Source organism: Battus philenor, unplaced genomic scaffold (genome assembly GCF_028537555.1).
Source record: "Battus philenor isolate CCGP_79_NKW_IND1 unplaced genomic scaffold, ilBatPhil1.0.hap1 SCAF_1, whole genome shotgun sequence".
NCBI lineage: Eukaryota > Metazoa > Arthropoda > Insecta > Lepidoptera > Papilionidae > Battus > Battus philenor.
In genome coordinates, this window is record NW_027181661.1 from 530,404 (window position 1) to 558,224 (window position 27,821).

At 33.4% G+C, this 27,821-nt stretch overlaps 1 protein-coding gene across 1 annotated transcript; it reads right to left on the reverse strand.

Moving 5' to 3' along the window:
- On the reverse strand, positions 1-27,040 carry Sugb (Sugar baby). Its single transcript, XM_068776978.1, has 15 exons — positions 26,805-27,040; positions 26,360-26,438; positions 25,339-25,477; positions 18,810-19,032; positions 15,903-16,077; positions 15,006-15,223; positions 13,160-13,373; positions 12,413-12,510; positions 11,274-11,427; positions 9,712-9,896; positions 8,398-8,647; positions 6,426-6,637; positions 5,861-6,053; positions 1,015-1,142; positions 1-117 (listed from the first exon to the last, which is right to left on the reverse strand). Exons 2-14 carry the CDS (start codon positions 26,427-26,429, stop codon positions 1,057-1,059), a joined length of 2,217 nt encoding a protein of 738 aa, XP_068633079.1. The 5' UTR covers positions 26,430-26,438; positions 26,805-27,040; the 3' UTR covers positions 1-117; positions 1,015-1,056.
- Positions 27,041-27,821: the final 781 nt, after the last annotated feature.

A 27,821-nucleotide genomic window follows, 5' to 3' on the forward strand; every position in this document is an offset into this window, starting at 1 on the left:
AGATCTATAATAGCAGCTATTTAAGACAAAAATATTTTTCGTTTCAATAACTCTTAAGTACTATAATTTCAAACAGGATCCTTTTCTGGCGCGATCCAATTGACTTCATTAATAAATCTAGAAAAAAAAATTATTTTATAAATATCATCATGGTCATTTCACACGTCCATTGTTGGGCATAGACTTTCAATATATCGAAATCCGGCTACAATGTCGTCCGTCCATTTTGTGGGTTGACATCTTACGTTGTGTATCTCTATCTCTGTTCTTACTAATTGAAGCGACATTACTTTCCGGTCCCCCTAATATTTTTTTAATCCAAAAATAATAGGGCAAAGAGGTTTTTTTATGAACTCGGAATACTGATAATTACTTTATTAACAACTTGTCTCTTCAAGCTGGTTTCCGTAACCAAGAAGCACTGCCTCAAGGTTAGCCAAACAAACTCATCGAGAAGTAATAACATAGTAGCGGAAAATCTTAATTTATTCCTAAATGAAGCCGCTTCTATAGCTTCTTAGCTTGCTTTAACCTGCATTGAATTTGATGTGTTTGAATTTATGCTGATAGCCGAGGCTTGTACAGCTTCATCGAAACAGGACGCCCGCGGACTAAAAATTCACGCTAGGTGATCATACCCCAGTTACAACGAAGATGCACACACGTACATTACCCGGCGATAATTATTGCACATAGACCTTTGGAACACTATCTAAGTGACGTTTTGACAGTCGTGCGACAGAGATATCGCTCTAAGATACTGAAATTAGTCGACTGTCTCTTTCTAAAGGTCGATGTGCAATATCACCGGGTACTGTAGAGGGTCCATTCAGGTTGTATAGTGTAGTGTAAGTTGTGCGAAGCGAGGACTACTCGGAGGTCGGGAGTGACACGGGCCTCTCTAGACCGCCCTCCTTTGAACGCGGGTTAAACTATAACCTAATACGCGTCTAATTACACCATCTTTATTGATTAAGGTATACAATTAATTTATAATATTTTAATTTTACTCACTTATTATAGCGTGTTGCTAAAGTGAAAATGACATTCATTTTGTCAGTTTTCCATATTGAAATCTGTCATTTCTTCCAATATATAATTCGGATCGTAGAGGTTTTCGTACCGCATTACAGAGGAATATGCTGAAATTAAAATTACAAACACTCACATACATATTGAATAATAAGCAACATCTAAATATAAAGGAATGTCAAATATTCCGTTAAAATTAAATTAATTAAAAAAAAATTTGGAATATACTTGCTTCTGTTGACACCTGTACCACAATTAGAATTAGACGGGTTAAAAAACTCTCAAACAATAAACAAACTTGTTAATAAGCCAGACGATTAAACAAAATAAAAATCAATTTAAATCCGACAGTATAAATAGAAACAATAAATCAAACACAGTTATTTAAAATGCCCAATATATTTAATCATTAAAACTACAATTATATAAATTTAATACTGGCTAAAAGGAACTTAAGTGTATATAAAAAGCATATTATTCCATCACTGATTCCTAATTCGAAATACGCAATTAACAAACAGATTTAAAAAAAATTGTTAGAATAAATAACGGAATGAAAAATTTACATAAATATATTTCAACCAGTGTACAGATAATCTATGTTATAAATAAAATACAGACAAAAAATAAATAAAAATTTTAAAGACAGAAGTAAAACATATTCCAAATTTTTTAGTCACGTAGGACATTGTACGGGTTTATAAATACATAAGATATTTAAAACAAAATATAAATAGTGTATAACACAGCCATGATAAAACTAAATAATTTTTTATCACAAACAACACAAAAGTTTCCGCTACATATATATGTATGGCATCATAATAAATTCGAGACATTTATAGTGATATTTGTGCATTGAACATTTGACAATTTATGTCATTATGTGTCCAATCGGATAGTGAATGCATATGACGTTTAAGCTAAGAAATTATGGAGACGGCTCTTAAATAATTTTCAAATTCAACCTGAGAACTATTATAAGTGCTCTCCATATTAAGCAAACCCTTCCATATTTGTTCATGCATCCAATATCCGATTTTCACTAAAATATTCGACATTAATTTTTATTAGAACACTATAAACCAAACGGACTAATGTAAAACTAAGCCAGTGTAAAAGTTCAAAGAAGCAATCACTTAACACTATGTTAGGAATAATAAAATGATAAATTCTGATTTATCTGAATTGGTTTTGTGAAATGTTTAAACATATATTGCATCGATGATATATGACACATTTAAGAACGTTTGTAGCGGGATATGTTACGCCATATCTAGAGCATTGATCTAGCGATTTGTCGCCGGTCACTCAATTTTACGTGATGGATTTATTTTTAAATTAGTCACATTCGATTATATTTCTTTTCATCACTGTTATATCAGTATCAACTTTAAAATACAGGTAATTGTACCTTGTTACTAGTAATAAATTGACAAAAGTATAAATTTGTATTAAAATTGCATTACACAAATAATTCCATCCCACGTGTGGTTAGTTTTAAAGAAACCAGTCTTTTTTTAAAAAATTTTATAGTTAATCTACTAAAAAATAAAATAGCGTTACATATCCTATTTTAATCAATATAATAATTTTATATTTCTAATTTCCTTAATAAAGATTTTGGAATATGGGATAATTAAATTGCAGAGTCAGCTTCACTTAAGTGAAACATTTATGTACTCATTTGCCATAGCAGTTTTTACAAAATACTAGCTGTGCGATGCGACTTCACTCGCGTGTAATATAACAAAAAAATTAGTTATTTTGTTGTTTTAATAAATGATATAAATTTTACAATTTAAATAAATTCTTACATTACCGACATTTTGAAACGTCATTCATTCGCTGCTTTCGTTGTATGAATGTACGAAACTGATTGGAATGACAGTAGCGCCATCTGTCGAAAATTAGTCAAACCAAGGCGGCTCACGCACAACAACTTTGCTATAGATCATTATATGATCAAATACATAGTTTACGGTTCCATAAAGGACATACAGACAAAGGTTAATTTATATATAAATAATAAAATAAAAAGAATTGAAAAACTGCTCACTATTTCGTGGTCGAACATTTTTTGACATCCCAAACTAGATTGAAAATACTTAAAAATAACTAATAGTTTATTCCGGATATTTTTTATCAGAGAAGTATACATATCATATCATATCCAAGGAGAGACTGTTTGAAAGCATACTATCAAAGCATCTTCATTGAGACCGCTAGGGTCTATGAAATGGTCTACTAGCAGTAAACCTTGTTAGGCACTTCGTTCGAAATTGAAAACCGTTCTAAATTTGAATTTTTAAAAAATAACTACATCTTATGGCACAAAAATACCTTTAACATTATAAGAAAAAAAAAATGTTTAATTCCATTGTCTATAGATATCAAATGCTAAATTCAATTATGCTTATAATACGTATAACATTTTGTTCTTTTTACTATGAAGCATAGATAAGACAATTAAAACAAAAAAAAAAACATTTTGACTATATCTTGTTCAGATTTAAATATTCTTTTTATAGAATAATCACTCTGAATGAACAGTGCTGTCTCACTCTTGCGAATACGCCACTTTCTCTTATTCATGTCACAACTTAGGGTAATTACTTTGTATGAATTCTGAATTATAAATATTTTAAACGGTTTTTTTTTGGTTTTTTACATCAAAAAAGACTGTCTAAATTTCATGTACGTTTATGAAATCTTCATAAATTTGTTAGAGGATTATCGATTAAGTGGTTTACTGTATTAAAATGTATTTAAAAATAAGATACTGCGATCAAAAAGTAATTTGAAATTGTTTCTAAAATTAGTAAATTCTTTTTTTATTCTTCTAAATCAATTTCATCCCCGTCTGATACCAGGCACTTTTGCCAATGCTTTTTACCAGTCCTTGAAACATTCTGAATAGTCTTTTTACCACATCAATCGTGTCAAAACGGTGCGGGTTTTTTTGAGTTTGCTGTGTTGGCAGAAATCGCACGGAGTCAATTCAGACGAATACGGTATTGGCGGAATGATATCAGGCGAGTTTTTGGCGCTTTTTTTTCAAAAAAGTGAGCCATTTTGGCACCAATCGAGACTTTTAAAAAAAATGAAGCATTTGACAAAAACATACGTAACTTGAGATTAATTAAAATTACACATTTTGACAAACGCTTGGAAAATATTATAGACAGTCCAACCAACCTAGTAAAAAAAATTCTACCTTTCTGCCTAATGCTCGAAGGTTTTAAATGACAATTTCAACTTACTTTTTGATCACAGTAGTATTTCTAAATATAAGCAATTCATAAGTTCAATATCTGTTATATTAACCCTACACAATACTTAATTATGTTACATTGATTAAAAACGGGAAGGTCACCGACATAGCTTGAAGAATTGCTCGTCTGTGGCAGTGGGCGGAGCTTATAGCTCGTGCAATCGATGGCCGTTGGGGCGGAGTGTTTTTGATTGGCGACCAGGAGCCGGTAGACGCGGCGTAGGTGGGCCCTATGCTAGGTGGACTGGCGACATGGTCAAGATCGCGGAAGTCGCTGGATGCACAGGATCTTCATATAGCTACGTCGGTGATATAGATTCTTGGGTGACCTTGAGTCTTCTTATATGGTCCATTGTAATTGACCACGTCTTGGATCCGTATGTCATCACCGGAAATATATTGATCAAAGACCTTCCGTTTAATATATCGTATTTAACAAAAAACTTTGTAGTTATTTTAAGGTTATATATATATATATATATATTTATACAAATATATAGATTGTAGAAAACCTTGTCAAACGGCAGTGTTTAGTAACTGTTAACGTTTCGTTTCAATACGTGGAATGTACAGTGTAATCGAGAGTTTCAAACTTTGTCAATTCTAACCTAAAATTTGGCGTACGTATATATAAAGGATGTCCCATATATCAATGTCAAAACGAAATCATATTAAAATATTAAATTAATTTACATAGTCAAGGTCATAGCTTCTGGAATGTTCGTGGAAGGTAGGATTTTTATGTTCAAAGTATTAACGGGCCCCAGACAAAAAGAGCTATCGCATAATTCCCGCAGGCAATACGTCATCGCTCGCGCTGTATTTGAGATTGGAACCTTATGCAATAAGCATAAGGTTCTGTTGAATATAAGATTGTAGAAGATCTTCATTACAAGAATAAGTATTGGCAATTGTATTACTGCAAGAAACAAGCTTTATAAGATAATTAAAAGAGTCACACGGGCGTGAATTCACGTCCGCGGACCGCAATCATTTTTATACACGGCGTGAATTAACGCCGGTGGACGGAGAAAGGTAACAAGTTTCTATATGCAAGAACTCCATTGTTATTATTATATAGTCGCTGATGAAAATGTATTGAGACTTTATAGATTTATTGTATTAATATTTTTTAATTAAATTATGTTAATTACTAAGACAGACTATGATGTTTTTAATCATTAGCAACACCTTTGTAATAATGTTACATAAAATTTTTTTGTTTTGTAAATTGGCTAAAAAAAAATTATTTTATTTAGACATTTCCTTTTAATACAGTCGCAAGGGGAGAAGGAGGAGATATAAATAATTACGAACCTAGAACTTTCGTGAATTAGTGATTTGATTTTGAGGTTTTACCATTTCGATTTGACGTTGTTTTATGGGACAACTACAGTTAAAGACCTACTATTAGAAATACCTATGTCAATTACATTAAAATATAATTGATTTTAGAAAAATCAATACATTTGATCTTAATTCATGTCATTGTTACGGAATTACGTATGATACTGATTAGGGTAGTTATTTATTCCGCCATGTCTGTGTCATTACCTTTGCACGTTTCGGCTTGTCGGACCTTTTCCTTTATAAGGTGCTGTACGAGCGCGTGACAAGCGCAGCACACTAACGCCCCCACTCCGAACCAGCGGAAAGTGTTCGCGCCTCCATACGCCTCGTACATTCGCCCACCGATGAAGCTGCCCAACGACGTGCCCACGCCTTCGAACACAGCTCCCACTAGCCCCTGAAAATAATTAACAAATTTATGTTCATTTCTGTCTCACAAAACGCAAACCTATTTTCTAATATATAAAATGTTGGCATTATTATATGCTACCAAATCAAAAGGTAGTTCCGGCAAAAAACACAGTGGTCCACGACAATAACTAACTTCCTGAGTGAAGATAAACACTTAATTCCACGCAACAACATCAGTATAGTATTCTTGGATTGATATACATTTTTCAATGACATTAATTTTAAATTTCTCTATTTTTATTGTACATGTGTATACTTTGTGCCATAAATGATTTAAATAAATTTTGACTATTAAAACTAGGAGTAAAGTTTTAATTGAAATTCGACAATTATATTTATATTTGAAACATAATAATACCTGGACGGTAGTTTCAGTTCCGGGGGGTGACACAACGTTGGCGTACGATGCCATGGTGGGGTAGAACATCCCGAAGGTAAGTCCCTGCAGCATCTCTATCGGCAGTGCCCACCACGCGTTCGTGAGGAAAGAGTACAGTAGGAATCTCACGCCGAAGGCAAACAGCACCAGACTCATCATGTTCACATGCCCCAGTTTGTTCAGTATATAACCTGTAACATATAATCCATACAACATATATACAAGATGATTGGTTATAAATGCAAAAAGTTTCAAAGCTCATCTCATTGTCAAAACTAAGTCTACATTCGAAGTGGAGTTGCAGAGAAGAGAGTAGAGTAGTATACCATAGAGGGAGATAAATAATGCCGCCTTGTATTAACTTTTTTACTCGACAGTTGTAATTTTTAAAACCTATAGATATAGTTATTTTAATATTTAATTATTTTATATTATATATCTCTTTATATGGGCCAATATTAGTTTCATATAACACATAACAATATAATTGTTTAACTAAAAAAGCGACTAATATATAGCTACATCCGCTATGCAGCAGTAGTCGTGCAAAGAAGTGCACCGCCCGCCAGCCCGCTGATAAATGCGAAACACAACTACCACCGTTATCTACTCTACACGTGTTTCACCCCTCCACGGGCATCCTCAGGAGATGTTACACTGACCAGTGTATAATATTTATTCTAATAACATCTGACCATTTACTGTATTATTATGGCTCATTGCAAGTTTTTTTTTAATAATGGTCCCCGCTGTTGGGGACCTTTCGTTCCCCTATCTCGTGTGGGATAGGGACTTTTTAATTGTAGTAATTTATTCATATTTTTTATTATTATCGTTCTTCTCTTTCATATATGCTCATTGCAAGTCATAGGTCTTCCACAAAGACCGACGAGACCAGTCTTGCTGCCGGCACCCAGCTACTTGCAGCGACCCAAACTATGTCTGTCCAGCTATTGGGCCGCTTACCCACGCCGCATCTACAGGCACATTGTCTCCGTTCGAGAATCTGTTCGATACCTTAAACAGACCTCCCACAACTGTTTCAAATTTACAGATTCAATTATTATAAATGTAATTAGAATCGGTGATAAATATTCCTACAAGCGCTCTTTGTTAAAATCTGTATTTGGTACTAAATAAATTTAATGCTTTTTATTTCTAATATTAGCTTTATATACATCTTTTTTCTAATGTCTATCGATATGTTTGTGACCGTAGAAACCAGATTATCACACACCTACTACATACTGTCAATTTTTTTTCACATAACGTCTCTTTTAAAGTCTCTCTTTCTCATATTATAGCTTTCAAGAATAGCTCTCTTTTGTGGTAAAAAAATTAAATCGATATCCGCAGCATGAATTTTTTTTTTCATCTGATGGTCGACCACTGCAAGTCTTGTTCTGCCCACATTAAGCGACATCTCGCGACCTTTACTATGTCGTCGTTCCACCTAGTGGGCGGCCTACGAATAGCCACTTCAGACAAGGGTGACCTTGGTTTTTCAGCGGATATCATTTCTGATTCGATCTCCCAACCAAAACTGTATACATAACTATTTAATGGTATCATGCGTTACCTTGCGGAAGTCCATCCTAAGTAAAAAAAGGACTAATATTTAGCCACTTCCGCACATGCAGTGGTAATCGTGCAACAAAGTGCACCGCCCGCCAGCTCGCTGATAAATGCGTATGCGGCAAACAATGCGAATTATTATACAACTGCCACCGTCAAATCACTCAACACGTGTTTCATCTTTCCATGGGGCATCTTCAGGAGTTATGTTACACCGATTAGTGCCAAACATAGAGACAGACTCTGTGCCCAACGTGCCCACTGTGATCAAAGACCTATGTCTTCAAACGTTACGGTGTCTTTGACGAGAATTTAATTTTTTAATTCACAAATACGCTGCTGCTATTATCAATGATTTGAAGAAATTCGACATTACCTGATGCGAACATGAATGGTATTTCACCGCAGAAGGTCTGGATCGCGCTGACGAGTCCTTGCAGTGTTTTTATATAGTCCGAGTTGTCGCAGCCATAAATGTCCTCCAGAAGCCAGAAGAGGAACTGCCAGAGGAGTCCAGTACAGAGGCCGACTGATATTGTCCACAACACGAAGACGAAGGTCGGCAGAGATGACAGTAAGGTTCCGACGTCTATCAAAATATTCATAGACATTCTTGTGGATTCAGTCTAGAAAAATAAAAAATATTTTTATTTTAGACAAAAATGAAGTAGTGTTTTTTAAAATCTATTTTATTTTTGATTCTACTCTGCTTCGCAAAGTGTTATAGTTGTGGAGAAGAGTCAGGAAGAAACTCCACAATAACAACAATTTTAATAAATTTAACACATATTAATACATATATGCTTTATCAGATATAGCCTAAATGAAATCAAAATAATGAGACATCACTGCCTAGGATTTCTGTCATTTGAATATTCGCTTATTGAATATATAGGATCATTTACACTGACCCGGCGATAAAAATTGCACATTGCAATTGGAAAGAGACAATCGGATAAATTCAAAAGGTCGTACTTATAATTGGGTGCGACGTCATTTTTTATTTTCAGGATGTTACTTTTTATTATTATAAGTTCTAATTTGAAACCTAAATATTGAAAATGACTGTGATAGTAATACTGGTATAAAAACAATATTCTAATATTCTAATATTATTCTACTATTCAAATATTCTGGGGATGGAGTAGAGGGGTGAAAGGATGACAATAATTCCAAGGGGGTGGAAGATTATGAGAGAAGATTTTATGATGGATGAATGATAAAAAAAGAACGAAAGATACTGTGAAAGAAGAAGGAAAATTGTAAATAAAGAAAAAAATTATTAATATATATACATACATATATATATGTAAATATACATATATACACACATATATATATACATATATATAAATATGTACCAACAACCTTTGTTATATGTAATCTAGTATACAAATTTTCAATGCCAGAGTTGTAAAAATCAATTTGTTTCTGTAAATATATCGACAGAAATGACATGACTTTCCGGTCTCCCTTATATAAACTCCTGTTTCGAAGGCTTTGTGTGGAGATTGTAGAGTTCTCCAATTAATAATAATAATATTCGCAGAACGCAATTCGACCGATGTCTATTATGTCATTGTCGCACTGACGTTCTTATGTCATTTTTATTACTCATAAATTTATATGAAATTTGTGGGGTTGCCCATATCTTCTATCAAATGCTACGAAATTACCAAAACATGCTCACCTTTATAAAGCAAGAGACGACTACGTCTCCAAACATAAAGACAAACATAAGTACGAAGGCTACGGTGTAATCCTTGTAGGCGCCTTCGCTGAATCGATCGATCAAAGTGCCGGTAAGCAGAGAAAATATACCCCATCCGACGGAGCCCCACAACCTCTGTTTCCCGTACAAAGATACCTGAGTGCCTGGAACGTACAAAGTAAATAATAACTATACTTCACGATTAGGTCTACTTTGACATACAGGATGATTAATTATAAATGTAAGAGTTTTAAAGTGATGAATGTATTAAAATATATTAATATACATTTGTTCTAAATTAATGTATTGCACAACATATTCAAAAATCAGTGGTATATAGGAAAAATAATGTAATAGTAATAAATTATATAAAAAATTATTAACACTTCTTTTTACTTTTATTTCGAAAAACCTTTTCTGTCCACTTAATAATTTTCCAGCGAAGACGAGTATACTCGATGTAAACAGTTAAATGGTTAAAAATTGGAATAACTAAATATTAAAATTATTATTTGTTTAATATCAATATAATAAATAATAACTATTATAACATATTTCATTATGATCAATAGATACCGAATGATTGGTATAGGTGTACAAACTTTAAAGCATTTTGGTGACAAGAGATTGATCTCCGATCTCTGTTTGCAAACAGATAAAGCAACCTAACACAGATAAAAACACAAATATTCTCACATAAAACCAAAACAAATACAGAAATTGTAAATTAATAGAAGTGCATGTGAGGCTCCCGAAACGTGGCGCCATATGTGATTAAAAAAATATAAAAAATACACGGATTCCATTCCATTAAGAATAATTAAGAATTTTATTTGTGATTGTGTTATAATAAGTGGTACTGTAATTAATGTGTGTATATATACTCGTATATATATATGTGTGTGTGTATAGAAACAATCATTCGACAACTAGAAGTTCGGGTGTTGTCAGTGGACGTTTTTCACTGCACTTGCCGTACAGTGGTCTCCGCTATGGAAACTTAAGGCTCAAATGGCTTGCCTACTGCCACTTAATTTTTCCATTGAAATTTTACATCATTTCAACCCCTTGGTTGTCTAGCAACCCCTGCAAACCATAGGCCTCCGCTAAATATATCTATAGTAAGATATACCATAATCACAACGTTTGGCAGGCGGGTTGGCGATTACAGTGTGGTGTTATGGAATGCAGAGGTCGCTGCTACTCAACGTCTGAAAACTTGTTTATAAGCAGTATGTGTCATTTGATTTTGTATCGGAATTCAAATCCGCAATCTACGATCACATGTCTCAGTCCTATACCACTGGACTACCGCTGCTCAAAATAAAATGTTTTTAACATTTAATTGTATTAAGTTTGACTAATTCTTAATTAATTGAACTGATTTTTACATGACTATGGAAGTATTTGTGCTATTTGCAGAATTTTAAAACATTATATGCAGGATATTAACAACCGGTGTTACTGGAAGTATAATATGGAGCCCAATGCCCAGCAGTGGGCGTTCTACAGCTGTAAAAGTGAAGATGAATAGAACGTACCGAGAAGATTGAAGCATATAGCATCGGCGAAGGTCACGACCACAGCCTGACCGATCCAACTAATTATCATCAGCAGGAAGAACAACCAGAACTGTCTGGTGTATTGTTTTGTATTATTATGGCTGTCCGACGCCGATTGGAACCATTCGTTTATCTGTGGAATTTAAAAAAAAAATTACAAATTACACAAAGTAACAGGTTACAGGTGCTTTATATGGGTGAATGTATATCTCTTTTTATGTCAACATATGGTATACTTCATACAAAAAATCAACGGTTTCTGAAATATTAAATAACATATTCCAGAAAAAATCTCACTATTGTCGTTCAAAAGCGATCACTCGTGGAAGCCGATTGGACTTTATCTACCAAGTGGACTTAATAGGATATAGATATGTGTATGTTTGCAGAAGAGACGCCTGGTATTTCCAATCAATCAACTGAGAACTGGACGCTTAGTATTCTGGATCTTTGGAAAACTGACGCCTGTGGCCTTGGAGACGGATTCACATAATCCAAGTAAAAAATAATTCATTTTAATATGTCGTTAAAAAGATTTTTTTTACTATATTATGATTACACTATTTATATTTCTGAAGCCATTGGTTATTGGATAGACTGTACTATAATACCACGCTGCGACCACTAAACCACTTGCCAAACGTGGCGATCATGGTACATCCCCATAAATATCTTTGGGCAATCCAATGCCTTGCAGTTGATATCTATGGATTGAAACGACGAAGTCAACAAAATTACAATACCAACCATGTAAATGAGTATGGATCTAAAACTAAGAAAACGAACAAAAATTTTTTAACATGAAGGTTTATTTACATTAAGACGATTTATCTGTTAGCTTAGCTTTTATAAACAAATATTTTAAATTATAATCAATCTATTTCTCAACTTGTTTTTGTTTAGAATATATAAGCGACAGTAGGGCCCTCTAGTTGTCTTTGGAACTTTTCATGTAGACAACAGTGTGTTTATAGAAATTGGGCGTCGCAATTACTTCTATTTTAGTTAGCAGCCTAATAAACAAACGCATAAAGAAGGAGCTAAAATTATATTCTCTTGAATATGAGAGTTTAAAGAAAGAAAATGTATGAGTAGTGCTAAAACTATGTTCAACTTACAGTTGAATTATCGCATTCAATATTACAAGACGGATAGAACAGCTCTTTGTCGGTGTCAAACGCAGCCTTTTTCAAACAGTTCGGATAATGGATGGATCCTGTAACAATTGTGTTTTCTTTTAATTATATAAAATAAATAGAAATATACAGCAATATTACATAAAATAGGTTTGTTTTTAATAATCATATTATTAAAAGCTTTCAGAAAAACACAAGCGCTTTACGAGCAACTCTCAAGTGATTCCAAAAGATATCGTAGATCAGAATATCTTGAACAATGTATCTCTGAACTCTGCCCTACTGCTACCTAGACTCCTTCTTTCTGCCATAAGAATCTGGTAAGCCCCCTTGTACGAAATAAATAAATGTTACTCCTAGCAGGTAGAAGAAATCGAAACTTGTCCTTTTTAATTAAGCGCCATCTAGCGGAGCAAATAAGAATCAAAATTGAAACGGCATTCTATGTAATGATTTTTTAGAGGCATCCATTCTGCAGATGAACTGACCATGACCATATGATGTCCACAAGTGGCCATTGTAAATGATTTTAAGTAGTCTGGATGGGCTTTTATAATAAACCGCCTAATGACTATGCTATCTCATGTAACTCTTTTTTACAAGGTAGATACGTTCTTTAGAAAATCGTGTAAAAATAAAACATTCGACTATAGTAAATTGTCATAACTTCATAACTCTAAGACCCGGAGCAGGTATGAGGAACAATAAATAGAAGATGAGCATTCTTACCGTCTGGCAATTTAATATGGTTCAGTTGGACATAAGCACACTCGTTCTCCGTTATCACGGTCGAAAGCAGGATGGTACCGACGAACGAAAGGTTTTTGGGGAAGTCAGTCCCTTCCTTGGTCTTCGGGCGACAGGAGCTGGCTGCGTCCGCTTCCCACGCCTCGCAGATCTCCATCAGACGCCATGGAGCCGATTTATCCAGAACACAAGACGCCTGGAAAAATTCAGTCATACATAGTACTACACCTAGCTTGACGTATTTTTAACTAGTTAAATTCCATAGTGATACCAGCGGTTGTGGTAGCAGTTGAAATAAATTTTATAGTAATTTTAGCAGTAATCTGAGAGTTGGACTGGAATTACAGTGCAGTCAGGTATGGGGTTGCCTTTCTTAATGTTCAATTGGAAACCTATCTGTTAGATTTAACTGTAGCATATCCACAAGCTTACAAGAAGTACCTAATCTAGCCATAAGTTACAAAGAAAATATCCGATAATTTCTAAAAAAAAAAATATTTTAAAGTTTTATATGTGATTATGTAGAGTGAAAAAGATATGTTCAAGTACTAAACTAGTTATTTAAATTGTTGGCCCTTAGCTTTAAAGCACGCTTTGAACGGTCAGGCCATTCTTCGATTGATTTACGAATGTTTTCATTGGAAACTTAGTCACTTCTGTCTCCAAAGATTACTTAAGCGACTCAGTATTTGGGTGACGCTTATAGCAGGCCATGTTCTCTAGCACAGACTACAATTTATAGTCCAAAAGAAAATCATCAGCCTTTATGAAGTCTGGAACTTTTTGCTTAAGCCAAATTTGGGTAGTGCGCGAATCCATTTTCAAAACAAATAAATTCTATACAAATAACATGTAATAATGGCAGGAAAGAAGTCTATTTTTTAATGTAAAAGCTAATGTTCGAAATTTAAATTAATGTTTTTTTATGTATGTAAACAGCCAGTAACAATATATGGCTATACTAGATAGTAAGAACCTTTGCTTTACATATTATCTATTTCCGATTTTTTTTTGCTCACGTTTTTGCATGTTACGTTGTTTAAGTCTCCTAAACTATTTACTAACAGACGCTAATGTCTGTGAAATATAGATCCTGATAAAAAAGCTAGATCAATAGTCACTGGAACCTTTCTTCTTCTTTTCAGCTGATGGACGCCCATTGTAAGACAGGCCTCCCCCAAAATTCCCATGATGACCGGTTCTGCGCTGCCCGCAACTTCTCGTGATCATAACTATATTGTATCACCTAGCGGAAGGCTCACATGCCTTGTCTACCGGCACGTGGTCCGCCCATTGTCACTTCATCATTTTCATCACAAGCAATACTTTGAGCTACGTCAGTGATCTTGGATCTCATTTCTGATTCGATCTCACAGAGAAATTTCAAGCATAGCCCTCTCCAGTACTCTCTGGGTTACCTTGAGCCTTCTTATATCAACACCGGCAACACACATTACCCAAAGACTTTTACTTGTTTCTTATATCTAATATATAAAATTCTCGTGTCACGGTGTTCGAACTTGAACTCCTCTGAAACGGCTTGATCGATTTTAAAAATTTTATATGCGTATTTAGTAGGTCTGAGAATCGGCTACTATCTATTTTTTATACCCCTAAATGATAAGGGTTGTTCACCCTTAATTTTTTTTTTGACAAAATTTTTTGTTTTTATTTGTTTATGATGCAACATACAAAAATACATACAACCCTAAATTTTCACCCCTCTACGATCAACCCTTATTTTTAAATTGAAAATTAAAAATATTTTTTTTGCAAAACAACGTTTGCGGGATCAGCTAGTACTATATGTGTATTCACTGAAACATACCTGGCATATGTCATACTGTGATTGATTTGTAACATCCTGGAACAACTTGGTGTCGTTCGAGCAGAGGCGATGTGTGAGCATCTTGTCGGAACAAGTCATGACCGGTTCGAGTTCGCCTATAGCCGCCGAAAGCCTCTTGTTTGTACAGTTCAACGAACAGGGTTGGTCCAGGTCGAGGTAATCATCGCCAATGTGGCAGTGCGGCGTGTAGGGATACCCTAAAAAATACCAAATAATAAAGTGAATAAGAGTTATTTATCGTTACATGTCACACACACACACACGCACGCACACGCACGCACGCGCACACGCGCACGCACACACACACACACACCAAGGAGAAACACGGCCATATACCGACTATTAACTTACAATTCCGTAATTACGAAATACGCCGTAGCTCTGAAAACATACTTAGTATTTACAGCATAAACTCCTTTTTTGTATGGCAGAAGAAGATCTACAGGATGGAATCATGGTACCCTGTCCTATGGGGAAAGGATAGAGTTATGGATTCCTACCCACTAAAACCCCCCCTTAGTATCTCCAGGTGTGCACGTGATCTTCTCATAACTGAATTTACATGAAAGTATTGTGGCCGTAGTGGCTAGCAATATGGAGCATGAATATTAATTACATACATAAATATATGTACTAATTGTAGTAATGCTATAAATTGTAGACGGAGTGTAAGATAATTTCTACAGACGCCTGTATGAAAGAGAAGGATGAATGAGGAAGTATAGTTGTTGCTCTCTCACGACGACGCCGCCATTAAGACTTAGATTTTCTCGCGATTAAAATTACTGATATGATATATAGCAATGATATGCGTGCGGTGAAGATTGTCCGAAAAATCAAGTCACAAAAAAAGTAAAATCTAAATGTAATTCTTACCGTCCAAATTGACTTTGCTCGAATGTAAATATATACAGTTGTCACTTTGTAACGAGACGTCGCTGATGTGTGAGGTGTAACTTATGAGATCTGTCTGGCTGTAACAATACTGCGGTATGTGCCAGTGTTCGCATACTGTTTGCCACATTTTAGGCGAGTCCATTTCGCAGCTCATCTGTAATAATTGAAGATAAATATATTTCATTTATACTTATTTTATAATCTAACTTTATTTTTGACTCTGATGAAGAAGCATGAAGAAACTCCACAACTACATGTCATGTAAACATGAACTCCACTGCTTGTACAATTAATAATAAACCTTAAATCAAAGTCAATAAATATTTATAAATAAAAAATGAACAGACAAACGTGTTGCTAAATTCGATGAACAAGTATGCGTTTTATTTTATTTTTCATACCTTCCAACGAAGGTTCATGTGGAGATAAAAATAGAAAATAAAATTTGCCCAAAAAAAAACACCTTTAAATGATAACCCCAGAGTTAATCATAATACAAGACCTTAACTGTCAAAAAAAGCTTATCGAAATTATTTTATGGTCAATCATTATTAATAAACCAGCAGTGCACAAAATAGGTAACCTTGTTTCTTGAACCATCATCATTATCCCCACTATTTTAGGATATTAACTACTAGAACAAAAGCCTCCTCCATAGATATCTAATATCAGGAGTTTTTTATTATCATCAGAATCCACATTCCACAAACAGAGACCGTGCCTTATTTACACGGTACTCGTTTTACACGTTTTCGCTTTTACACGGTTTTCCAAAAAAGTTATTTTTTTGTTTTAATAACCGATTTTATTACCATCTCCCATAATGTAAATATTTCTGCTTCAAACATCGAATCGGCACAAATAACTTCGAGTGATGAAAGTGAATTCGAACCTTTGATTCCGAAAAAAAGAATGAGACTAATTTACTTTTTGTAACAGTTTTTCCGTAATAAATTAAATATTTTAACTTGTCAATGCATTCTATTTTTATTTATGTGTACACCTAAAATTATTGAAAAAAAATCACAACTGTTAAATAGCAAAAATTTTGATTTTCGATTTACACGTTATTCTCAGGAACGTATCTACCGTGTAAATCGGGAGATAGGTGTATTTACTTAGTCTCTTAATCAATTTTAAAGATACCCTAACAATGTCCAGTTTTTAAATTTACGTTTCAAGCGAGCACTTTCTCATCTCTACTCCATATTAGCATCCTCAGGTTGTATATCAGTATCGATGAATCTTGCGATCGCATCTTCAGTCTCGTCCGTATATTACACGCACGAGTTCTTGTGACGTGATACTCATATATCATCATTATATTGGTACTACCAACTACCTGAATAAGGTCAGGGGGAACTTCCAACGTTTCTCTTCCTGGACCGGAATCTCCACGCTTTAAGGCACCAGTTGCCATCTGTTTTGCTCGATATCAAAACAGCCTACTATAGTTTAAGTTGAAAAATCCGATGTAGTTGGTCGTTTACTTTCGTCTGCGGAATTTCTTAATTCAAACTCGAAAAGAAATAGTTTAAGAAATATAGACCTTTCTGTAGCCAGCTTAGCGACAATGAATTTACTAATTAGACTCAGGATAACACCATGTATTCGTGTCCTGAATTCTGACGTCGTAAATCCTTTAGGCGAAGTATTTGACCCCTGTCTCGCCTGATGTTAAGCGATATCGAGGTCTACGATGCTACATGCTTGCCTAAAGAAACCTTTTTGCTCTTGTCTTAAAAACTCCTGGGTCATAGTTGGCTGGACACAATGACGCCGGTGGGTTGTTCGAATTTTAAAAAATAGTTTTAAGTCAATGAGTCATTTTGGATGAGATGATATTTTGTTATTTAGCAGATATGGATCTGTCTATTAACCTCTCTCTCTAAGTTTGACTTACTTCGCGACGGCTATGACGTCTTCGGCGAACTGATGGTGAATAATTATTCATTATAGTAAAGGCTCTTTATTCGCACTTCCTTCATTCGCCTATTCACTATTTGCGGATTAAAAAACAACCTATTCCATTGTAGTACACACATAATAGTAAAATGATTCCAATAGGTATCCAACCCAATATCCTTTGGTAAAGCCTTCAAATAGACTAATAAAAAAGTAAAATAGATCTTATGGCAACTCGCCTAAAGCATGTTGTTACATGGCGTCGCCGAAGGCTTTGACGTGAGCCACCGTCGACGCGGTCGGTGTTTTTGAGAATGTAAACAAACAGAATGAGAGCAACCTTATTAGTCAAGGCATAAAGTATATTTTTCAATGGTGTTTCTTTCTATGATAGAAACGTGACATTTAATTTGAAAAATCTTAGTGAAGGTTTAATAATGGCAAATGGAATGGAACGTCGATCCGTCTGTGGAACGAAGCCTTATTTTTAAGAAGGAAATTGCTAATGCGAATACAGCGTATCAGTCTGAATTGAAGCTTTCAAAAACTGCCAAGCAAGTGAAAATTACAAAATTCTTCAAACCTTTGTTTAGGCCTTAAGATAATTAATGCAAACAATCACACTGTAATTACATTGATTTTTTTATATTTGTTTTGATTTTTATTTTGTCACCTAGGAACGTATCCCATATAATCTCATATATTTATGAAACATATACCGCGAATAAAGAGCTTCGTCGCTGCAAACTTTTTACTGTTAGAACTTTATTCTTTTTAATAGAGAAAATAAATTATTGTCACATATTTAAAATTGATCACTTTAAACAACTACAAACAGCTGAATGATATGTGCATTTCGCTGACCAACTTTGAATGTTTTACAACTATAATAAATTTCAATAAATAATGCCTACGTGATCACGCGTGTGTCTAGGGGAATTCCCTTATAATAAAATTAAAACACATTAAAAATTTACTTACGTTACAACGAGATGTTCCAGTTAGAGTCTCAAACGCATTTTTACTGCACTGGTCGATTGAGTTCGAGTCCCGATAGCAGCTTCGCAAAAACGACACACCGTCGCCGCACTCGAGTTGCACTGTGGCAAGTGGATTCGAATCGCCGGGAACAAAATAAATCGCCGAGAAACTGAGTATCGTTACCACTTGGAATAATATGAAAATTGATTTCTGAATTTTAAACCTGAAACAAAATTACTTATGTTATATGTTATATAAGTGTAATCTACACCAATATCACGCTTTGCGATGTTTCGTTTTGTGTTTTTTTTTTTGAAGTTGCTTAATTAGTACTAATTTTCATTATGCGTCGTTAGATTTTCGAGGTTGCGTTGTTTTGGGTTCGAGTCTTAATTTTCTTTTTTTTTTTCTAAAATATGGCCACACTTTTGTTTCTAATTGCGCCGTGCCATCATAATTCGGCGATTCCCTAACTAAAAATCAACGCAAATTTAATACAGTTTTATTTTCACTTTGCTTTGCTAATTTTAAGAGTTCAGTTTTAATTTAGTAGTGTGTTGTGCTTTTTTAAAAAGAGAATAATAAATTTATATCATTTTTTACGTGTTGTTTCTGTTTACTTAAAAAGTAAATATTATTCCAGTTTATTTATTGGCAAAGATATATAACTTTTGTTTTTTAAAAAATAGTGTTTTCGTGACCCTGGAACCTATCTTCGATCTTTACATGGTTTGCTGTAGAAAATCTAAATTCACTTTACGGCGTTTCATATTGCGTCGTGTTTTTTTTAACGTAACCACGACGCAAAGTGACGTATTGGTGTATACCTTATCGTTGTTAATAGTTAAGCAATCGATGTTATAATTAAAATTAACCGAAAGTAAAAGATACATACATACAGCCTTAAGTTTTTGTAGTAGAAACTTAAAAGATAAATAGATAAATTTGCTAAGCACATCGAAATAAGATGGATGCATCTCGCATCCAACCGGTCTAAAAGCTCTATTGGAAGCTCTAGTATACAGAACCTCTGTTGGTTTAACTAGCTGTATCCATTAAAATTATTGTACTGAAGCTCATTTTGAAGTTTATTTCAAATAAAGTCGCATGGAAGTCGCTTGCAAGCAGCGCAATCTTTGCGGGAGCCCTATGCCTTGCAGTAAGCGTCTGTCAGCTGATTTTATATTTTTACGAATTCTACTCAACACCTTATGGTACATAGTGACTTGCGATCGCAGTTCACGAGTTCAAATCCCGGAATACAATCTTACATAGTTCTTGTGTTACAAACAATTTTTTATAGTATGAGCAGTAGCGCCCTCTACATACCATAATAACATACTGCTATGGCCAACCCGACTGTTATGCGTAGCAATTATGATATAAGCCCCATAGATATCTTTAGATGCCTGTTTTGCAGTGGGCGTATGTAGGATGAAACAATAACGGCTACAGAATTATATATATATATATATATATATATATATATATATATATATATTTATATTTCTTAATAATCCCGAAAATAATAGTGTTCGTGTATGCATATGTACAAATGAACATATTTAACAAGGGACTATACCCGGTTCAGACTAGACTAGTGTTCATATCGTCAAAACAAACCATAGACGCCCATTGCAAGACAGGCCTTTCCCAAAAACCGTCATGCTGACAAGTTTAATATACAAGTTGATGAAAAAATCAGTTTGAAATTATCATTTAAAACTCCCGGGCATTAAGAACGCAGGTATATTTTTTTTTTACTAGTTTTGTAGAACTATCTAACTTTGTAGAACTAACTAACATTTGCGTTTTGACCCCGCCCAAACAATTTTGAAGGATGTTTTGTGTATCAAAAGCGTCAATTGATCGATGTCTTACTTCATTGCTTCTTCGACGCTTTTACAAAAAACTAGATCCAACCACTGTATACGCCTGAATTGACTCCGTGCGACTTTTAACTGTTCAACGAAGTCAAAACGCCAATACGGGAACGCTGATATAGACTCTCTTCTCTTTGGAATTAAAGGTAAAACTACAATGCATAGAACAGCCTGAACTTTATTTACCGTAACACCTCTTTTTATACTTATACAAAACTTTAAAGCTATGTTATCCAATCCTAGATCTAACTTTATCAAGCAACCAATCACAATTCACACTTTGCAACCAATCGACGTCGTTTGTGTGAGAGCGACAAAATATGTATGCGACAGAGAAAGGTATATATAGCGGTATATATGAATACGTTTGTTGTTGATATAAAGTCCGAATCGAAGGTTTTGAACGCTATGCAGGAAAAAGATTATTACGACTATTTCAAGGTCTGGAAAAAGCGTTTTATCGAACGGGGATTTGTTTGGTGGATACGAAATTGATTTGGAAGAATAAATAAGTAAATTAATTTTACAAACAAATTCATCTTAGTTTTTGATAACAGTATTACAAGTAATATATGGTTAACATAATGGAAAACTGGGATAATTACATTTGCCCCTTGATACTAAATCTTCATCAACATAGAATAGATAAGATGACGTTATCAATCGAGTTAAAATGAACCGTCTCCTTATCAGTAACATATATCGGTTGACTGCCTGTTGAAGTTAATTCATTTTGATGACAATATCGCGAAACATAGTTTTTGGTTTGCGAGGTCTCAAAAAATACTTTTTAAGTCTTAGAAATTTTTAAAATTACAGAACTTTTTTGTTCAAAGCATCAAGAAATTATTTTTTTTAAAAGTTGAATGTATTATGGATTATTTTTTTCTTTTATTTACAGTTTTTCTCTTGTAATTCATGTCCTTCCACCCATAGTCATTCACCCCGCTACTCCATCCTCAAAATATTACAGTTTTATTATTTTTATTGATGATTTATCCTAGTATTACTGTGTTATTTTCTATATTTTGGTTTCAAATTGGATCTTATAATCACAACGAATATATAACAAAAAGGAACACCCTGAAACTAAAACATTACGTCCGGCATTGAAAATTTTAATACTAAAAGACAAAAGATTGTTGATAACGAAGGTGAATATATTGTTGATCAGAAATAAATATTTGCTAAAATGTAGTCGTGTGAATTTTACTTAAGAAAGCGACATTACTTTCCCCTTAATATTTTTAAGCTGATAGTTCCATAAATCAACGTCAGAAAATATTTTTTAAAAAATTATTTGTTTTCATCACGATCGGTTAATATTTGATGTAATATTTATTTTGAGTACATGTATTAATCATTATTTATCATTTAGGCTGCAGGAGGTTCACGGCTGGACATAAGGTTCCTTCTAATAGTCACCTCATTAAGGCTCTAGCGGACACGTGTAGTGCGATATATCGGCTACTAACTGCCACTTAAAATTGCCAATCAGCTGGATTAAAACCGTTACTTTTGTTCATATACGAATCATGTCATTTCTGATTTTATCCCGAGCATAACACTATCCATAACTTGTTTAACGACGGTGATCTTGATTTAGTAAAGTGATAATTTTGTTTATCATCATATCATCACCTGATAGATGACCATTGCAAAGCATAAGCTTTTTCCGAAGATCGCTACGATCACCGATCTTACGTTGCCCGCATCTAGCGACTAATTGCGACTTTAACTATATCACCGGGGATTGCTAAAAGTAAAATTAAACTGATAATACATTCATAGTAATAAATATAACATAGCTTAGTGCATAAAGTTTATTTAAGTTTTTTTTTCTCTTTATTGTATACGCTAGGAATTATACATAGTTGTATAATAGTAAAGAAAAATTACAATTATCACACGAGGCAATTTCTTACAGACGACCATAGTATGGTAACAATAGAAGTATAAATAACAGGTAGTTAACGACAAAACATACATATATACAGACATACATACATATATACTATAATACAGGGGTGATCAAGCTGTGGGCCCTGAAGGATTATTATTGGCCTATTTCTATCGAATTATTTCAATATTTAAATTTATATAACCTATGTAAGCTTTTGGGAAATCGAACAAATTACAGGTCTGAATAATAATTATTATTATTATTCCACCATAAAATTAGCGAAATCCAAACACCGATCATAATTAACTAACCGGCATCTTAAGTACTATCAGAAGTGCTGTCATATACGTGTGCATATAACTAACTTCAATACACATACACCAATACCTCACTGCGTCGTGGTTACGTTCCAAAAAAATACGACGCAAATTAAAACGCCGCAAAGTGAATTAAGATTTTCTATAGCAAACAATGTAAAGATCGAAGATAGGTTCCAGGGTCACGAAAACACTATTTTTTAAAAAACAAAAGTTATATAACTTTGCCAATAAATAAACTGGAATAATATTTACTTTTTAAGTAAACAGAAACAACACGTAAAAATGATATAAATTTATTATTCTCTTTTTAAAAAAGCACAACACACTACTCAATTAAAACTGAACTCTTAAAATTAGCAAAACAAAGTGAAAATAAAACTGTTTTCAAATTGCGTTGATTTTTAGTTAGAAAGGGAATCCCCGAGTTCTGATGGCATAGCGCAATTAGAAACAAGTGTTGCCAAAAAAAAAAATTAAAGACTCGAACCCAATACAATGTGACCTCGAAAACCTAACGACGCACATTGAAAATTAGTACTGATTAAGCAGAGACGCAACTTCGAATAAAACGCAAAACGAAACGACGCAAAGCGAGGTATTGGTGTGTTTTGTACTTATGTTATATAATTTCAATAAATAAAAATTTGTAAAAAAAATTGCGATGCGAAAAATTTCAAATTTCGAACAACGGCTCAAACTATCATGGAGCTTGGCCACCCCTGCTATAAATCATATTTATAAATACGATACTACATAAAAACATCATGCTAACTTATATCGCAATCGCCATATACAGTATAAAAATAAAAAATAAAAACTTTTTATTGAAACAGATAATCAATGGTCTAGTAAATATTACGTAGTTCTTTATTTAAAATATTATTAAGATATACAGATTATAACCCATAACCGTCTATTCAGCTGAATTCAATATGACGTTGATATATGGGATGCTACATTACACTTTACACAATCCAAACATTTTCATGTAAGGACGCAATAAATTATTAGTCATAAAGTATGGCTGTGTTATTACGCAGTCAATTGCCAAGCCATGTTCAATCGAGCACAAACTCTTTTTACACCTAATTCCGACAGTTCAACGGACACGACACACACTTTTTGTTTAAAACATTCGCATAAAATGATAAACCCGACAAGCCATGGAATTCGCTTTGCATGTAAAAAAGTATACTAAAAACATTTGAGACGTATTATTTTTATAAGTCAGGAATGAAGAAATAAAAACATAAAAGTCGCGTTCCAAGAATTCATTATAAAACACGCTATGTTCACAAATCGAACGCATCAATAAGATACATTATTAATTTAAGCACAACTATACATAAATATAATAAAAAAACTATCATCATCATTTCATATGTAAAAATTTCATCGCTGGATAAATTGATTTTGACATTCACATATGTTTAAGTTGTTTAAATTTCGAATATTGCTACAATATAAGCTTTCTACATATCTATTCACAAGATAAATAGAATATCTATTCGTAATTTTAAAATTAAAGTCACCGCTTTTGACTACATACATATACCAAAATTACTTTTTTTAATTTAATCCAGTCGGTCTGTCTGTTTCATCCGGATAATCTCTGAAATGGCTAGACCGATTTTGAAGGGACTTATACTGGCAGATATCTAATCTAATCTAAATTGTTAAAATTCACACGGACGAAATCGCGGCACTAGGTAGTATATATGTAAGTATATTCTTAAACATTCGCAAAGCAGAGTATTTTTTAATAAAACATAAATAACATTTCTTTTAATATATGGCATGGTAAAAACACTGGCATTTTTCAATTAAGATCATCCATAGAGACTACTTATTTAATTCAAGTGAAGAATTCCACTAGGGCTGCTTCCCTCAAACCTCACCAACCTCAACTATTCATGCAATCATTAATCCTCCGCTGTGTTAATTGTAACCTACTTTGTATATTTAAATATTAGCATCAACAGCCCATATATTGAACTTGATTAAATCCTTTGTCTTCCAAGAATCAAACAAGGTCTTACGATTGCTCGCTTAAGAGGCATACAAACGCAAGATAAATACAGCTTAGTCTCGGAGAGAATTCCATATGTTGCATTGCACTTTGGCCATTCAATATTATTATAATTATTTTGAAAAAATCATTCTTTTTTAATAATACCTATACATATTTCTGTACAATTTTAAAAATCGCAAAAATCGCTTCATAAATAACAAAGTTATGATGATTTTAGAACGTACATGTTTGTATCAAAACATCTGGTCCTTAATGCATTAATTACCAAGTGATGAAAGATAAGATAAACCAAAGCCTTATTTACAAATTAAATTCATAATTACCATTTCATAAATATGAAATAAGAACAAAGAATTGATCGTATAGATATTTAAACAAATGATTTACTTACTTATCCGCTATCACTCCAAATAGAGGCTTCGCAATTAAACCGAATATTGGTAACACTGTATATATAAGACCAACAGTTGCTGACGAGAATCCCAATTGACGTGCATATGTTGACAGATATGGAACCAAAGGTGCAGTGCCTGGAACAAAAAATATATATTTAGTGTCTTTATATAGACAAGTAAACAGTAGATAAATGACGACTCCAGAAGCAACAAGCAGATTAATTGGCCCGGAAAAGCACGGGCATGATCAATAAGGCCAGATCTCTAGTATCGAAGAGTACTAAGAGTCAACACAGTGAGCATTGTGGAATGCCGACAAGCAACAGGCAATGCCTGCCATAAGCTGCCGGCTATTAACACTCTGCTCTGGCTGTTGCGACACCTACTTTTCATGGAAGGAATTATGGTTTATGCAACCACTTCCTCATATCTACTCCATATTGCAATCTTCAGATGGTACAACACTATTTGTACAAACATTGCCAATAGCACCTCATTGAGAAATCTTGCGATTAAATCTTGAATCTTTTTCATGAAATACATGCACAAGTTCATGTGTCATGATATTCCTACAACCATATAATAGCTACTGTTATACAACCCAAATATGTCAGTTTTTCAATGAATAACCATGACATAAATCTCATGGATGGTGAACATCCTTAAACCTACCTCTGTACTATAGCCTTGGCTAAAGAGATGTTGTTTATCCGCCTAGATGCCTAGGCGAAGACTGTTTCTCAGCTTCGGGATATTCTCCCAAGAGTAATAAAGATAATGCATCACAAAACATAATCCACTTGAATATATCACTCTCAGATATACCTAAATCATTACCATATAAATTAGTCTGCTAAAATGATAAAATTTCAAAGACATAAGAACAAAATGGCTTTTTTTATTCTCTGTTAATGTTAAAGCTGTTAGTCTGACGGCTTTTACAACTTCATCGGAACTAAGTTCACAGAGTTGAAGGTTGTATGTAACAGTAATTAATAACAAATAAAACATACATACCAGCATTAAATAGAAAGTAATGTCCTTTAATAGGCAGCAATCTTTTATCTATCTTCATATTTGAAAACATCTTCTAAATCTAGAAATAGAATGACAGTGATATAATTTATATATATATATACACAATTTCAAACTGGAATGTGAAAACTGGATTTAGCAATTTTAAATTAATTTAAACACTTTATTGATCACAACTTTGACTAACTTTTTAATCAATAAAATAATAAATGTTAGATTTCAATTATTTAGGTTCAGTAGGTTATCAACACATCTTGGATGTACATTCTAAACGCGCTGCATCCATCAATTAAAACAAAACTTAAACGATCGTATATTTTTATTGCAATATACGGTAAAAACAACAAATAAAAAACTACTGTATCTGAATAAAATTGAATCACAATTAGGCTAAAGTTGGTAGAAATATAAAATAACCAAAGAATACCTGGCTCATGTGCAAATTACAACGTGAAAACTGCAAGCATATGTAGTTTCCTTAACTTCATATACTTATAAATTATACTCTAAAGTTATCACAAAAAATTTCTGATAAATATTACGATAACGGTTATCGATAATAATTGAGCTTGGAATTAGAGAATCAAATGACCTCGGATCAGTTCAAAATGATGCCGACTCAATACCGGTCTCACATTTCTTACGCCACCTTTGGACGTTCGCGAGGAAACACGGACTGTTTTTTACGAAACTACTACATCGAAGCATCTGAATTTGACGTTTGTTTGACAGATGACAATGACAGACTATCTGTCAATTCGAGGCTGAAGTATATAATTTTAGTTAAAAAAATCATGGATATTTAATAAAAATATTTAAAACAAATTTTAAGTATTTCTTTACATTTTTTCAATATTTTAAATATAACATGTTATTACAGCTAATTATTGCGATTTTAACATTAAAAAATAATATTGTGGTATTCGCAATAAATTATAAGTTAATAATACTTTAAATGGTAAAATAGATGATTTTCTAAAAAAAAAAAACAAATTTATTGCTTTATTATTGACATAACTTTTATTTCAAATAACAAAAAATACTTTTATTTTCATAATCAGAACTAAACCATATCTTGGATCGGTAAGAGAGGATTTATATTAATTGATATAGTGTTAATTTGTGCCAAAGGTCTCATTAATGTCAATCATTTTAGGCGCGACATCGACGAACTGTTTTAATAACAGATTAAATGGTTATTTCCATGTACAATCGTAGGTAATGAAAACACACTGTTCTAGGTTAAGAAGTTCTGCAGCCTACATCAATCTTATGTGCTAATGCATATTTTTTTTCCAAAGCCATTTGTACCTTTATTTTGTTAGCCGCTTGCTAATTCGCGAATCACGACCGATGCCAATAAAGCATTTTTGTATATTGGCTATAACTTATGCGAGAGCGATTGTCAGAACTTTGCATGAAATTATTTCAGGTGTATTAATAA

Excerpts from the sequence above, each read along its gene's own strand:
- Sugb (XM_068776978.1), bottom strand. The coding sequence starts at position 26,429 with ATGTTTTCAAATATGAAGATAGATAAAAGATTGCTGCCTATTAAAGGA. Across the intron at positions 8,648-9,711 it reads TCGTCTCTTGCTTTATAAAG|ACTGAATCCACAAGAATGTC; the intron begins GTGAGCATGTTT and ends TTATTTTTCTAG. Across the intron at positions 1,143-5,860 it reads ACAAGCCGAAACGTGCAAAG|CATATTCCTCTGTAATGCGG; the intron begins GTAATGACACAG and ends TTTTAATTTCAG.